Consider the following 15,013-nt stretch of genomic DNA (forward strand, 5'->3'; position numbering starts at 1 on the left):
AGAGCATGGTATCGCGCCTGCTGCAGAGGCAATCTGTGGCATAACTATGTGAGCAATGGGGAGGTGTGGCTGTGATGTCACGAGGATGGTTCACCCGCTTTAGCTGAACCCACCTACGTGACACGGCCACTGCGCCAAAGCACATTTGTCTTCTTGAAATGCTGTTTTGCTTCATCACGCGCACTATGGATGACCTCATAGAGGAGCCGTCTGTTGTTCGCGCTGCGACCACTAGAAACGAGGCCTTAGTTGGCATTCCCCATGTCCACCTCTCAACTCCAATCCATTCAAAATGTTCCTGCTCTACTCATCTACCTCACTCACCACTCCTGCTCCACTATGCATATCCCTACACTCGCTTCTTATAACCTCTAGTATTGCTTAAAACCTTAGTAATGAATTTACTAAAGTCTCAACACCAACCCCCAACCCCACATTTCAGCCCTTATCCACAAATATATACCTACCCCCCTCCCCCATGTTCTGCCCACACTGTCCACCTCCCCTCCCCCCCACCCCCACCTGCAAGACTTCTCCCGTGCTTCCCCCTCTCTCTGCCATTTCCTACCATGTACCATCACTCTCCCCCAACTTTGATGTTCGAAAACTCAACTCCAATCCATTCATAATGTTCCTGCTCTACTCATCTACCTCACTCACCACTCCTGCTCCACTATGCATATCCCTACACTCGCTTCTTATAACCTCTAGTATTGCTTAAAACCTTAGTAATGAATTTACTAAAGTCTCAACACCAACCCCCAACCCCACATTTCAGCCCTTATCCACAAATATATACCTACCCCCCTCCCCCATGTTCTGCCCACACTGTCCACCTCCCCTCCCCCCCACCCCCACCTGCAAGACTTCTCCCGTGCTTCCCCCTCTCTCTGCCATTTCCTACCATGTACCATCACTCTCCCCCAACTTTGATGTTCGAAAACTCACCTTTTCAAGAAAACCTCCCCTCCCCTCCAACCACATTGGGATCAGCTGTGTTGCTTGACCAATTTTAACCTTATGTAACAACCCACCCCCTCTCTCTCTCCCCACAAAAAAAACCATAATGGCTTCAGCCGTCAAGACTGGGCCATATTCTACAATGAGCAGCCATACCATCTTGTTTCAACATTGCCCCTCATTCCTTCCAGATTATAAGCGCTCACAAGAAGGGCACTCAATGCATGTTTGTCCTCACCTCAACTATTTATGCTTTTGTAGGGGGGGTGGGAAGAGAAATAAGTGTAGGGTAACATTCTCAGGCTGCGTTTATAGTGCAGGCGCATGCACCTGTGGCCCAAGCCTTCCGTACACTGATGAGGCGTGGCAGTGACGTCACCGGGCCGTTCACCCTCATTGGCTGAACCGCTCACGTGACGTGACATGGCCATTGCACAAAAAAACAAAAAACAAAATTCTGTTCACAATTCTGGCACGCAGTCGCACACTATGATAGCTACTGTATTTTGTTCGTGCTGTCGCACACACACTAATCGTGGCCATCCATAGAGGACATCAATTTCTAAAAAGCATATTCTCCTTTTCATGCTGACTGCTGTGTACCTTCCCGCTTCTAATCCAAATCACAAACCTTATCCAAAAATACCATAACAAAAGCCAAGTAATATTTGAATAAAAAAAAAAAGAAAAAGGGTAATTTGTTACTAATCTTAGACACCTATCTAAACCCTGTTGTAGTTCTTATTACAAGACAAGTAACTCACTATAAAAACATAAGTAAAGAACACTCCAGATTTTTTTTTTAATGAAAAACTAGAGGAAGATGGGACAAGAATTGTGGTTGGTGGGATGCAGGGGGGGGGGAAGTATTTACAAATACCTAAACAGAACAATTTATATTTTAATTCCCAGCAATTGTAAATGAAAACAATACAGCAAACAAAACTTGCAAACTGCTAAACGGTATACAAAACATAAAATATTTAGATTTTTCACCAAATGTGTGCCATGTAAGTTTGTTTTTTTCACCCCTTAAAAAAAAAAAAATCCAATTGCAAGCTTTATTCATCGATAAAAAAAGGAAACTTCCTTAGAACGACGCGCTGACTGCCCAAACAATTCAGTCATCGGGAACATGTTCCAGGTGAGATTTGATATTCCGCTCCCACAGCTTCTGGCTGTCAGAAAATCCGTGCTTTCCTTTGTTGAATGAATTTGGTCCAGCAGATGTCGGCGTATCCCTGGTGAATTCATCAAAGTGACACTCGTTAATGATGCTGTCCCGCACAGCAGGCAATGTCATTTTCCTTATAATTATTAAATATCACTATTAAAATAAAACTTTCATCAATTTGCTTCCTTTGTAAAAAAAATTAAGACACTTCTATTTTCTTCAAATACTATGCAATTATAACCGATTGTGTAAGTATTGTTATCCATTTTGGCCAGTGATGGTAGCGCAATTCATTTAAAAAAAAAAAAAAGGAAAAAATCTGGATCAAAAGTTTCCCTGCACATGCAACAGTCTACAAATCGTTTGTCGGGGACAAAGTTAAAAGGTAGTCTCACTTTACAACATGCAGTTTACAATTAGATTGTAAGCTCCTCAGAGCAAGGACTCCTCTTCCTTAATGTTACTCTTATGTCTGAAGCACTTATTCCCATGACCTGTTATTTATATTATTTGTTATATGATTACAACGTGTATTACTACTGTACTGTGAAGCGCTATGTACATTTATGGCGCTATATAAATAAAAGACATACAATACTAGTGTTAATAACATGAAAAATGTCAGCCATGTCATTTCCTCTACATTTATTCATTTACATAGGCAAGAAGCATAGAAGCAAATGACCACATAATGCTTCTTATACAGGTTGGGTACAGCCTCAAATCTAACTAGGACACAATATGGCAGTAATTCCAAAGGCAGACAAATATAGTTAAAGCATCTTTGTCTATAAAACTTTTCTGAAGTATGTGATCACTATAAAAATATGGAAAATAAGTGTGCAAAATACTATTTGTATGCACCAGTTAAGTGAGAATAAAAATGCAAAAGTAGGATAACCTTTTTAGAATAAACCTCCAAAATGTAAACAAAAATGCATGATCCACACGATGACATAGAACAGAATAATTGCAATATTGCTTTCTCTTCAGGATTATGAAGGCCAGTGTCAAAAATTAAATCACAAATCAGACGCTAAAATGCTGTGATATTTCCGCTTCTCTGCAACACCACAAATCTGTCCATTATCCCCTTTTTGGGATTTATGAACGTGCTCTTACTACACAGGGAAATAGCTTAATTCACAGTATATTAAATTGAGGGTTACTGTTTACATTGCAAGTGAGGTAACAGACTGGCTTCTGCTTCTTCTGAAATGGCACACACAATGTCATACATGATATCAAAAACCAAAAGCATTACACCTTCCTTCTGAGGTAAAGCTATGAATATCTCAATGGATTTTTTATTACATTTTATAGAACTGCTACACACAGTGCATCTACATTTGAGCTACATTTTACAAGTGATTTTGCCTGTCTTAAACGGTCTCCTACAAGCACGTTGTAAATAGAAATAAGGTTTTTAGCACGCAGTACACTGTTTTCCAACAGGGGTTCCCCGGGCATCCCTAAAAGGTTCTGTGCAATTTTTAATTTTAAAATGTAACCAAATACAGAACAATTTACACTGCATCTGATCTCAGATTCGCTATTAGAGAGGGTTGGGGTTCCTTACAATGCATCTGATCAAAGACTCACTATAAGAGAGAGTTGGGATACCGCAGAATGTCACACTATAATGATAGGGATCATCAACCAAAAAAAAAGGTTCAAAACCACTGCACTACTCATGTCAACAGGAAAATAGCACTTGAAAATTGACCCGACTCCCTGAAGGCTATTATCATCCAGCAAGCCAAGGTTGTACTATAACCACACAGCATAAACTTTAATAACCATTCACAGTATCACCTCAGGAGTATCTTCACGAGAACTTGTACAGTATATCGTTCTGTACATGTCAAGGGAACAACTTTGTATGTGACACACACACATTCAGTTTTGTGCGTATGTGGAACACAAGACATACAGGTCTTTATGACAGGCAGCATGGATCTAAACTGATGTAATACAGTCACTGCAGTTCCATGAAACTGTGGTCCTGCTTTGCTCACTGTTGCTTTCAAGAGAGTTTAATAAAAATAATAAAATATATTAAATAAAATTTACTCTAAGTGTCACCCTTAAACAAACTTGGGGACTTACGCTTTCTAAAAGCAGTGGTTTCCAACCTTTTATACATTGTGAACCCCCTGCTAGAAAATAAATGTTCTGCGAACCCCTAATTAACAAGTGTTATTGCCTACTCACCAAACCGTTTGCTTGATCCTGGCAGTATAATGTCCAGAGTTCATGGAGGGACCTCTCTCTTAAGTCCCAAACTGCACCCAAGTGTGTGCTGGCAGCGTGGCTGGTATAGCGGTCACTCAACAAAAGGAGCTTCCAAAGTGACACCTCACAATGTTTTGGAGTGGCTGATGCAAGGAACTGTGGTGCGCGACTTTGAAAGCTCCCGCGGTAGTTACTAACTATACTACCCACACTGGAGGTGCAGTTTGGGACTTTCCTAAGCACCTAATCCCTCCACAGTTTTACGAACCCACTATACTGCCGGAGATCTGCCATAACATATTTTTGGGAGCAAATCCTTCTGGAACCGCTAGGGGTTCACAAACCACTTGTTGCAAATCACTGCTCTAAACCATTTAAATTACAAGCAAATGCCCCACATCCCATTACAGATGGCATACTGCAAGTCTCTTGCTCAATGGGACAGTCACCGTATAAAAACAAACATACTTCACAGAGCAGACTCCCAAATGTTTTTTTTTTTTTTTTAAATTGCCTATAGTCTTTTTTTCTGGAAATACTTGGTTCTTAGCAACAAAAAGGCTATGAATGGAAACAAAGGAGAAACAGGTGCGCAAATCACATCAGGACATGTAAGAGAGAGTAAAAACACCAAATAGTGCAATATTGTCTACTTCAGCAAATTAGCTTCAATGCTGGAAGTTCTATAAAATTTGCACTCACGTGTTTAACGTGAAATCAGAGCGTTGTGGTTATTCAAAGTTACCAACTTATGTCTCCAGACAGGTACTCCAGATCCACACAGAGAGGGGGAAATTCCATATACAAAAAGAGGGGAAAAGCAAAATAGTATAGTACTGTTTTTAATGTTAAAAACACAAAGTATTCCACTTACATAAGTGCCTTTGTTTGAGAGCATTCAGACCACACTGGGTCACAGGGTCAGACAAAATATTCACAGCAAGCAGCATCCGCTCCACGGCCGTCACAGCAGGTACTGGGCTGGTTAAAGTTGTCCTCCACTCCAGATGTCATCAACAAGGGCTCCTTTAGTGGTAACTGATATCACCCAACACGTGTTTCCACTGTAAAGTCTTCCTCAGGGGCTAATCTAACATCCCTCTATAGATTAGCCCCTGAGGAAGACTTTACAGTGGAAACACGTGTTGGGTGATATCAGTTACCACTAAAGGAGCCCTTGTTGATGACATCTGGAGTGGAGGACAACTTTAACCAGCCCAGTACCTGCTGTGACGGCCGTGGAGCGGATGCTGCTTGCTGTGAATATTTTGTCTGACCCTGTGACCCAGTGTGGTCTGAATGCTCTCAAACAAAGGCACTTATGTAAGTGGAATACTTTGTGTTTTTAACATTAAAAACAGTACTATACTATTTTGCTTTTCCCCTCTTTTTGTATATGGAATTTCCCCCTCTCTATGTGGATCTGGAGTACCTGTCTGGAGACATAAGTTGGTAACTTTGAATAACCACGACGACGCTCTGATTTCACGTTAAACACGTGAGTGCAAATTTTATAGAACTTCCAGCATTGAAGCTAATTTTCTGAAGTAGACAATATTGCACTATTTGGTGTTTTTACTCTCTCTTACATGTCCTGATGTGATTTGCGCACCTGTTTCTCCTTCGTTTGCTGATTGAATTTGGTTTGAATTCTACGTCAGGAGCTGCACTCATTAAGGATAGTATATCATCTGTGTTACCTTTGATTTGTTGTGATATTATTTGCGCTTGATTTTTCCTTGCACATTTATGAATGGAAACACAAATATTTTAGTTCTAATGAGTTGTTATAATCAGCCGGTATCCTGTTACCCAATTTGAATTTATTAAAACTTGCAGTGTTGTTGGCGACGATTGGTACAATCAGAGAGCCTGAGAGAGGTCTGAAAGTCCTGCGCTACTCATATTACCAAACAAAGCACTTTCTTACCTTCCAATATTTTTCATGCGCATTTTTGCTTCTGGGGGCATTTCTTCTGGTTCACTCTGTAAATCACAAACATCAAGCATTAAACAAAATTAAAATGTTCAATCAAAAAGCAGCTGTTTCAATATAAAGAAAAGTTTAGCAGATGCAATTGCGACGCACGTTGATTGATACCAAATTTTAAAATAGCTTACATGTCTCAAGACATATTGAATGACTTCGAACTGACAAATTGTATTCTACTTTTAAGTATTAACATTTTCCGATTCAATTATTAATGAATGTTGGATGTAGTAATGCATCAGCATCACTTAGCAGGTGGGCGTTCTAGCCTCATCTTCCTATCAGATGTCCTACGTCTGTCTGCACTGTGCCCACCATCGCTGCCACTGCTTTTTGGTAACACACAAGATACCTTCTCCATGTTACATAGTCACATAGTAGATGAGGTTGAAAAAAAAGACATGCATCCATCAAGTCCAACCTATGTTTATTTAGACGTAAAGGTGGAAATCCATGGAAGGAAAACAACGGAGCACAGCCAGGATCCAATCAAAAATAAAATTAAAGTGGGAGCAACCATCCAAAGTGGTAAATTAGAAAGGGTTTATTAAACTTGGTAGACACATGGTAAAGAGCAGGGTACAAAACCCCCCTCTGTTTTTGTACCTCCTCTTTACCATGTGTCTACCAAGTTTAATAAACCCTTTTTAATTTACCACTTTAGATGGTTGCTCCCACTTTAATTGTATTTTTCATTGGATCCTGGCTGTGCTCCGTTGTTTTCTTTCCATGGATTTCTACCTTTACTTCCACTTCACCACATGAGGCACGCAAGACAAGTGGAACTGCAAACAGCATCAAATATGCGAGTTACTTCTATTCTCATTACTGCGTCCCCATTGTACCCTGGCTGGGTTACTATGCTCTAGGGCAGCGGTGCGCAAACTGTGGGGCGCAAACTGTGGGGCGCGACCCCCAGGGGGGGCGCGACACTGCCGACGGGGGGCGCGGGGTTTACAGAGGCCCCGCGCGCTTCCCGAAGGCACTTAAATTAAGTGCCGGGGGAGCTGCAGGGCCTCTGTAAACCTAACTTACCGTGGCTCCGGCGGCTTCCTCCCTGCGGCGCCATGGCAACGCGGCGTCAAAATGACGCTGCGAGGTCATGTGACGTCACGTTGCTATGGCAACGTGACGTCATTACGCCGGAGCGCGGGTAAGTTGGGGTTGGGGGGGCGCGGGAGCGAGGGGACAGCCGTCAGGGGGGCGCAGGGAAAAAAGTTTGCGCCCCCCTGCTCTAGGGTGTTATCCAAGTGTTTGTTGCATAGACAGTGTTAATAGTGTTATGACCCTGGTCTTTTCACTCACCAAATTGGATTCAGTATTTTATACTTTCCATCCATCAATGAGCTGCATTGTGACTCAGAGGTGCTGTTCTTTGATTATTGATGTTTTCCACACAGGAACTTATTCATCTTCATTTGATATTAACCCTCCCTTATTTTTTGATGCACTGTTTTTCTGGGGACCTTTGAGCCCTCATTACACAATTATACGTTTATTTAGACGACAGATACTTTATCCTATATCTATACTTACTTATTGACCCAGAAGAAGGCAAACAGAAAACCCCAGTGACATATCATCCAATGATATCTCATAAGGGGAAAAATAAATTCCTCCCTGACTCCAAGAATTGGCAATCGGATTACTCCCCGGATCAACTTCCTTCCCATGTATACTTATTTGGTATATACACAGACTTGCCCAACATTACACCGACTTGGTTTATATAACTGGTAGGCCCAAACCTTTAAGCAGCTACAGCACACCTCAGGATTAATATATGAAGCAACCGACAGAATTCCTAGGAAGATTAACATATACACTATTCTAAAGCTCTTCTAACCTATGTGCATGTTCAGACCTTTTTAAAATAGACATATTTTTAAATCTTGATAAGAATATATAATATTGCCATGGACTTTAGGTACAGGTAAAGCATTACAAATGTTAACGTGGTGCCTCAAGTCAACTGACTTACATCATCTTCGTTAAATACTGCTGCCACTGAACTCTTTTTTGCAACTGGGGCTGGAGCAACCTCTTTGGGTTTCTGAAATAATAGAGAACAGATGTGAGAATATACGTCGGCAGGACATAAATGAACATGGCTTGTTCCATTCTATTTCCCCATGACCTATTCTAAGATACAAGCTTCTATTAATACGATTAGAGCTCACTGACATTTAGACCACGTGTCTGGCACTGTACACTGTTCCTGCCAACACAGGCGGCGAGAAAATGAACCATAAAATATAGCACAGCATAAACCAAATAAACATTATTATTAAAGTCAATTATCGTGTTATTTCATTTAAATATTCCATTAATATTGAATGGCGAATGTTGAAAAGAGGATGGATAGGAAAAATGGGAGTGGGTAAATCATTTTTTATTTATTACATAGAACAGACAGCAAAAGGGAAACGAGGGGAGAAAATAAGCAATTAAGCAAAAAGCAGACTTTATATCGAGCATACTTAAGTTTGCAATTCAGCATTAAATTAAAGCTGGACATTACTGTACATCACCAAACTATGTAAACCACTGTAAGGTTTACAGATCTAAGGAGTGGGGGTATGGGGTATATAGGCTAAAACACTCAATGGTTGCACATACAAATTCAAATCAAATCGCCCCAGTCCTACTTACACTGGCTGCAAGCTTCATGGATATGGAGGGTTGCTTTTTTACACTCTGTCCTCCTATGGCAAATCCAATCTTGGAGACTTTCGGTGGACATGGCTGGGTGCTGGGGTCCTGGGAGGACTTATCAGCCGATCTTTTTTCAGTGCTGCGGTTTGAACTTTCCCCTCCATTGCTGGAAGAAACAGTCTTAGTTTTCACAGCTTTTTCTGCCTCTTCTTCTGATCCTGGTGAAGTTGAAACAACTTACCAAGATGAGCATTTTTTACTGAGCTGAATGATGGGAACAGCAACCACAAAAAAAAAAAAAGCACCAAGAGGGACCTTAGTATTGGTGTAGGCAAAAAACCTACACCTACCTACAGGTTTACAGGGAAACGCATACAGGTGAACATAAACAGATTGACAGGTTTTATCTAGTCATTAAATACAAAATGTAATATATCAAAATAACGAGCAGAGAGATGCAAATATACATGATATTATACAGGAGACCCAGGTTTTATTTTACTGAAAAGAATCATATTAACAACACTAAATCAGCAAGGGGTGATAACAGATGCCCCGGGATCAGGGTACTGACAATACTGGAGCAGGATGATGAGAACACGCAGACAGACAATACTGGAGCAGGATGATGAGAACACACAGACAGACAATACTGGAGCAGGATGATGAGAACACACAGACAGACAATACTGGAGCAGGATGATGAGAACACGCAGACAGACAATACTGGAGCAGGATGGTGAGAACACGCAGACAGACAATACTGGAGCAGGATGATGAGAACACACAGACAGACAATACTGGAGCAGGATGGTGAGAACACGCAGACAGACAATATTGGAGCAGGATGAAGAGAACACGCAGACAGACAATACTGGAGCAGGATGAAGAGAACACGCAGACAGACAATACTGGAGCAGGATAATGAGAACACAGACAATACTGGAGCAGGATGATGAGAACACACAGACAGACAATACTGGAGCAGGATAATGAGAACACGCAGACAGACAATACTGGAGCAGGATGATGAGAACACGCAGACAGACAATACTGGAGCAGGATGATGAGAACACGCAGACAGACAATACTGGAGCAGGATGGTGAGAACACGCAGACAGACAATACTGGAGCAGGATGATGAGAACACGCAGACAGACAATACTGGAGCAGGATGAAGAGAACACGCAGACAGACAATACTGGAGCAGGATAATGAGAACACAGACAATACTGGAGCAGGATGATGAGAACACACAGACAGACAATACTGGAGCAGGATAATGAGAACACAGACAATACTGGAGCAGGATGATGAGAACACGCAGACAGACAATACTGGAGCAGGATAATGAGAACACAGACAATACTGGAGCAGGATGATGAGAACACACAGACAGACAATACTGGAGCAGGATGATGAGAACACACAGACAGACAATACTGGAGCAGGATGATGAGAACACGCAGACAGACAATACTGGAGCAGGATGATGAGAACACGCAGACAGACAATACTGGAGCAGGATGATGAGAACACACAGACAGACAATACTGGAGCAGGATAATGAGAACACACAGACAGACAATACTGGAGCAGGATGATGAGAACACGCAGACAGACAATACTGGAGCAGGATGATGAGAACACGCAGACAGACAATACTGGAGCAGGATGATGAGAACACACAGACAGACAATACTGGAGCAGGATGATGAGAACACACAGACAGACAATACTGGAGCAGGATGATGAGAACACGCAGACAGACAATACTGGAGCAGGATGATGAGAACACGCAGACAGACAATACTGGAGCAGGATGATGAGAACACGCAGACAGACAATACTGGAGCAGGATGATGAGAACACGCAGACAGACAACACTGGGACTTGGGAAGTGAATACACATACAGTATACATCATAGGGTGATAAGGACACCACGGGGATCAGGGTGGTGGTAACACTGGCATGTTTAGGATCGGGGTGGTGATGGTAACACGGGCATGTTTAGGATCGGGGTAGTGGTGGTAACACGGGCATGTTTAGGATGAGGGTGGTGGTGGTAACACGGGCATGTTTAGGATGAGGGTGGTGGAGGTAACACGGGCATGTTTAGGATCGGGGTGGTGGAGGTAACACGGGCATGTTTAGGATCGGGGTGGTGGAGGTAACACGGCATGTTTAGGATCGGGGTGGTGATGGTAACACGGGCATGTTTAGGATGAGGGTGGTGGTGGTAACACGGGCATGTTTAGGATGAGGGTGGTGGAGGTAACACGGGCATGTTTAGGATCGGGGTGGTGGAGGTAACACGGGCATGTTTAGGATCGGGGTGGTGGAGGTAACACGGGCATGTTTAGGATCGGGGTGGTGGAGGTAACACGGGCATGTTTAGGATCGGGGTGGTGGAGGTAACACGGGCATGTTGAGGATCGGGGTGGTGGAGGTAACACGGGCATGTTTAGGATCGGAGTGGTGGAGGTAACACGGGAATGTTTAGGATCGGGGTGGTGATGGTAACACGGGCATGTTTAGGATGAGGGTGGTGGTGGTAACACGGGCATGTTGAGGATCGGGGTGGTGGAGGTAACACGGGCATGTTTAGGATCGGAGTGGTGGAGGTAACACGGGCATGTTGAGGATCGGGGTGGTGGAGGTAACACGGGCATGTTGAGGATCGGGGTGGTGGAGGTAACACGGGCATGTTGAGGATCGGGGTGGTGGAGGTAACACGGGCATGTTTAGGATCGGAGTGGTGGAGGTAACACGGGAATGTTTAGGATCGGAGTGGTGGAGGTAACACGGGAATGTTTAGGATCGGAGTGGTGGAGGTAACACGGGCATGTTTAGGATCGGGGTGGTGGAGGTAACACGGGCATGTTGAGGATCGGGGTGGTGGAGGTAACACGGGCATGTTTAGGATCGGAGTGGTGGAGGTAACACGGGCATGTTGAGGATCGGGGTGGTGGAGGTAACACGGGCATGTTGAGGATCGGGGTGGTGGAGGTAACACGGGCATGTTTAGGATCGGAGTGGTGGAGGTAACACGGGCATGTTTAGGATCGGAGTGGTGGAGGTAACACGGGAATGTTTAGGATCGGGGTGGTGGAGGTAACACGGGCATGTTTAGGATCGGGGTGGTGGAGGTAACACGGGCATGTTGAGGATCGGGGTGGTGGAGGTAACACGGGCATATTTAGGATCGGAGTGGTGGAGGTAACACGGGCATGTTGAGGATCGGGGTGGTGGAGGTAACACGGGCATGTTTAGGATCGGAGTGGTGGAGGTAACACGGGCATGTTTAGGATCGGAGTGGTGGGGGTAACACGGGCATGTTTAGGATCGGGGTGGTGGAGGTAACACGGGCATGTTTAGGATCGGAGTGGTGGAGGTAACACGGGCATGTTTAGGATCGGAGTGGTGGAGGTAACACGGGCATGTTTAGCATCGGAGTGGTGGAGGTAACACGGGCATGTTTAGGATCGGGGTGGTGGGGGTAACACGGGCATGTTTAGGATGAGGGTGGTGGGGGTAACACGGGCATGTTTAGGATGAGGGTGGTGGGGGTAACACGGGCATGTTTAGGATCGGGGTGGTGGAGGTAACACGGGCATGTTTAGGATCGGAGTGGTGGAGGTAACACGGGCATGTTTAGGATCGGGGTGGTGGGGGTAACACGGGCATGTTTAGGATCGGGGTGGTGGAGGTAACACGGGCATGTTTAGGATCGGAGTGGTGGAGGTAACACGGGCATGTTTAGGATCGGAGTGGTGGAGGTAACACGGGCATGTTTAGGATCGGGGTGGTGGGGGTAACACGGGCATGTTTAGGATCGGGGTGGTGGAGGTAACACGGGCATGTTGAGGATCGGGGTGGTGGAGGTAACACGGGCATGTTTAGGATCGGAGTGGTGGAGGTAACACGGGAATGTTTAGGATCGGGGTGGTGGAGGTAACACGGGCATGTTTAGGATCGGGGTGGTGGAGGTAACACGGGCATGTTTAGGATCGGGGTGGTGGGGGTAACACGGGCATGTTTAGGATCGGGGTGGTGGTGGTAACACGGGCATGTTTAGGATGAGGGTGGTGGAGGTAACACGGGAATGTTTAGGATGAGGGTGGTGGAGGTAACACGGGCATGTTTAGGATCGGGGTGGTGGAGGTAACACGGGCATGTTTAGGATCGGGGTGGTGGAGGGAACACGGCATGTTTAGGATCGGGGTGGTGATGGTAACACGGGCATGTTTAGGATGAGGGTGGTGGTGGTAACACGGGCATGTTTAGGATGAGGGTGGTGGTGGTAACACGGGCATGTTTAGGATGAGGGTGGTGGTGGTAACACGGGCATGTTTAGGATGAGGGTGGTGGTGGTAACACGGGATGTTTAGGATGAGGGTGGTGGTGGTAACACGGGCATGTTTAGGATGAGGGTGGTGGTGGTAACACGGCATGTTTAGGATCGGGGTAGTGGATGTAACACGGGCATGTTTAGGATCGGGGGGGTAGTGATGGTAACACAGGCATGTTTAGGATGAGGGTGGTGGTGGTAACACGGGCATGTTTAGGATGAGGGTGGTGGAGGTAACACGGGCATATTTAGGATGAGGGTGGGTGGTGGTGGTGGTAACACGGCATGTTTAGGATAGGGGGGTGGTGGTGGTAACACGGGCATGTTTAGGATGAGGGTGGTGGTGGTAACACGGGCATGTTTAGGATGAGGGTGGTGGAGGTAACACGGCATGTTTAGGATCGGGGTAGTGATGGTAACACGGGCATGTTTAGGATCGGGGGGTAGTGATGGTAACACGGGCATGTTTAGGATCGGGGTAGTGATGGTAACACGGGCATGTTTAGGATCGGGGGGTAGTGATGGTAACACGGGCATGTTTAGGATGAGGGTGGTGGAGGTAACACGGGCATGTTTAGGATGAGGGTGGTGGAGGTAACACGGGCATGTTTAGGATAGGAGGGTGGAGGTAACACTGGCATGTTTAGGATCGGGGTAATGGAGGTAACACGGGCATGTTTAGGATCGGGGTGGTGGAGGTAACACGGGCATGTTTAGGATGAGGCACGGGCATGTTTAGGATGAGGGTGGTGGAGGTAACACGGGCATGTTTAGGATGAGGGTGGTGGAGGTAACACGGGCATGTTTAGGATGAGGGTGGTGGGGGTAACACGGGCATGTTTAGGATGAGGGTGGTGGGGGTAACACGGGCATGTTTAGGATGAGGGTGGTGGGGGTAACACGGGCATGTTTAGGATGAGGGTGGTGGAGGTAACACGGGCATGTTTAGGTTGAGGGTGGTGGGGGTAACACGGGCATGTTTAGGATCGGGGTGGTGGGGGTAACACGGGCATGTTTAGGATGAGGGTGGTGGAGGTAACACGGGCATGTTTAGGATGAGGGTGGTGGGGGTAACACGGGCATGTTTAGGATCGGGGTGGTGGAGGTAACACGGGCATGTTTAGGATGAGGGTGGTGGAGGTAACACGGGCATGTTTAGGATGAGGGGGGTGGTGGTAACACATATACACACTCTCCATATCACCTCCTCCTCGCTCCTTGCTGTCCGCCATCTTCCCAAGCTCTGCCTGCGCAGCGGTGACGTCACGGCTCAAACCCCTCCCCCCGAGTTACCATAGAGATTGCAGCTCAGGCTAGAGAGGCCCCGGGCGCTTCCGGGGGGCGCAGCGAATAAGTGTTGGAGGTCCCCAGTGTCTTGCACTGTGGCCCCGCACACAGACACCACGTAACAGGACTGTGCAGCAAATACAGCATGTGAATGGGGAAGCCTGTGTTATACGTTACAACCGGTGGCCGAAGTGGCTTATTAAGAGCCTTGTCCAGGGTGGCACTGAGCGGGGGGTTCGGGCGCGCTCACGCTGGCCTCGATGAAACACATTGCGGCAAATGTGTGTGGCCAGCGTGAGCATGCGCGGCGCTTAGATGCTTGCAGAGGAAGCACATTTGAATTTGCTGCTCGCCAGCGCG

General features: G+C 45.6%; 1 protein-coding gene across 2 annotated transcripts; it reads right to left on the bottom strand.

Moving 5' to 3' along the window:
* Window positions 1–1,738: 1,738 nt before the first annotated feature.
* On the bottom strand, window positions 1,739–14,727 carry PCNP (PEST proteolytic signal containing nuclear protein). 2 transcript variants are annotated; one of them, XM_075590115.1, is made up of 5 exons: window positions 14,571–14,727; window positions 9,012–9,232; window positions 8,341–8,412; window positions 6,300–6,355; window positions 1,739–2,201 (listed from the first exon to the last, which is right to left on the bottom strand). In XM_075590115.1, exons 1-5 carry the CDS (start codon window positions 14,596–14,598, stop codon window positions 2,081–2,083), a joined length of 498 nt encoding a protein of 165 aa, XP_075446230.1. In that variant the 5' UTR covers window positions 14,599–14,727; the 3' UTR covers window positions 1,739–2,080. The 2 variants fall into 2 exon arrangements, with proteins under 2 accessions (XP_075446230.1, XP_075446229.1); XM_075590114.1 differs by having other exon boundaries at window positions 14,559–14,710.
* Window positions 14,728–15,013: the final 286 nt, after the last annotated feature.

This window comes from Ascaphus truei, chromosome 3 (genome assembly GCF_040206685.1).
Source record: "Ascaphus truei isolate aAscTru1 chromosome 3, aAscTru1.hap1, whole genome shotgun sequence".
Lineage (NCBI taxonomy): Eukaryota > Metazoa > Chordata > Amphibia > Anura > Ascaphidae > Ascaphus > Ascaphus truei.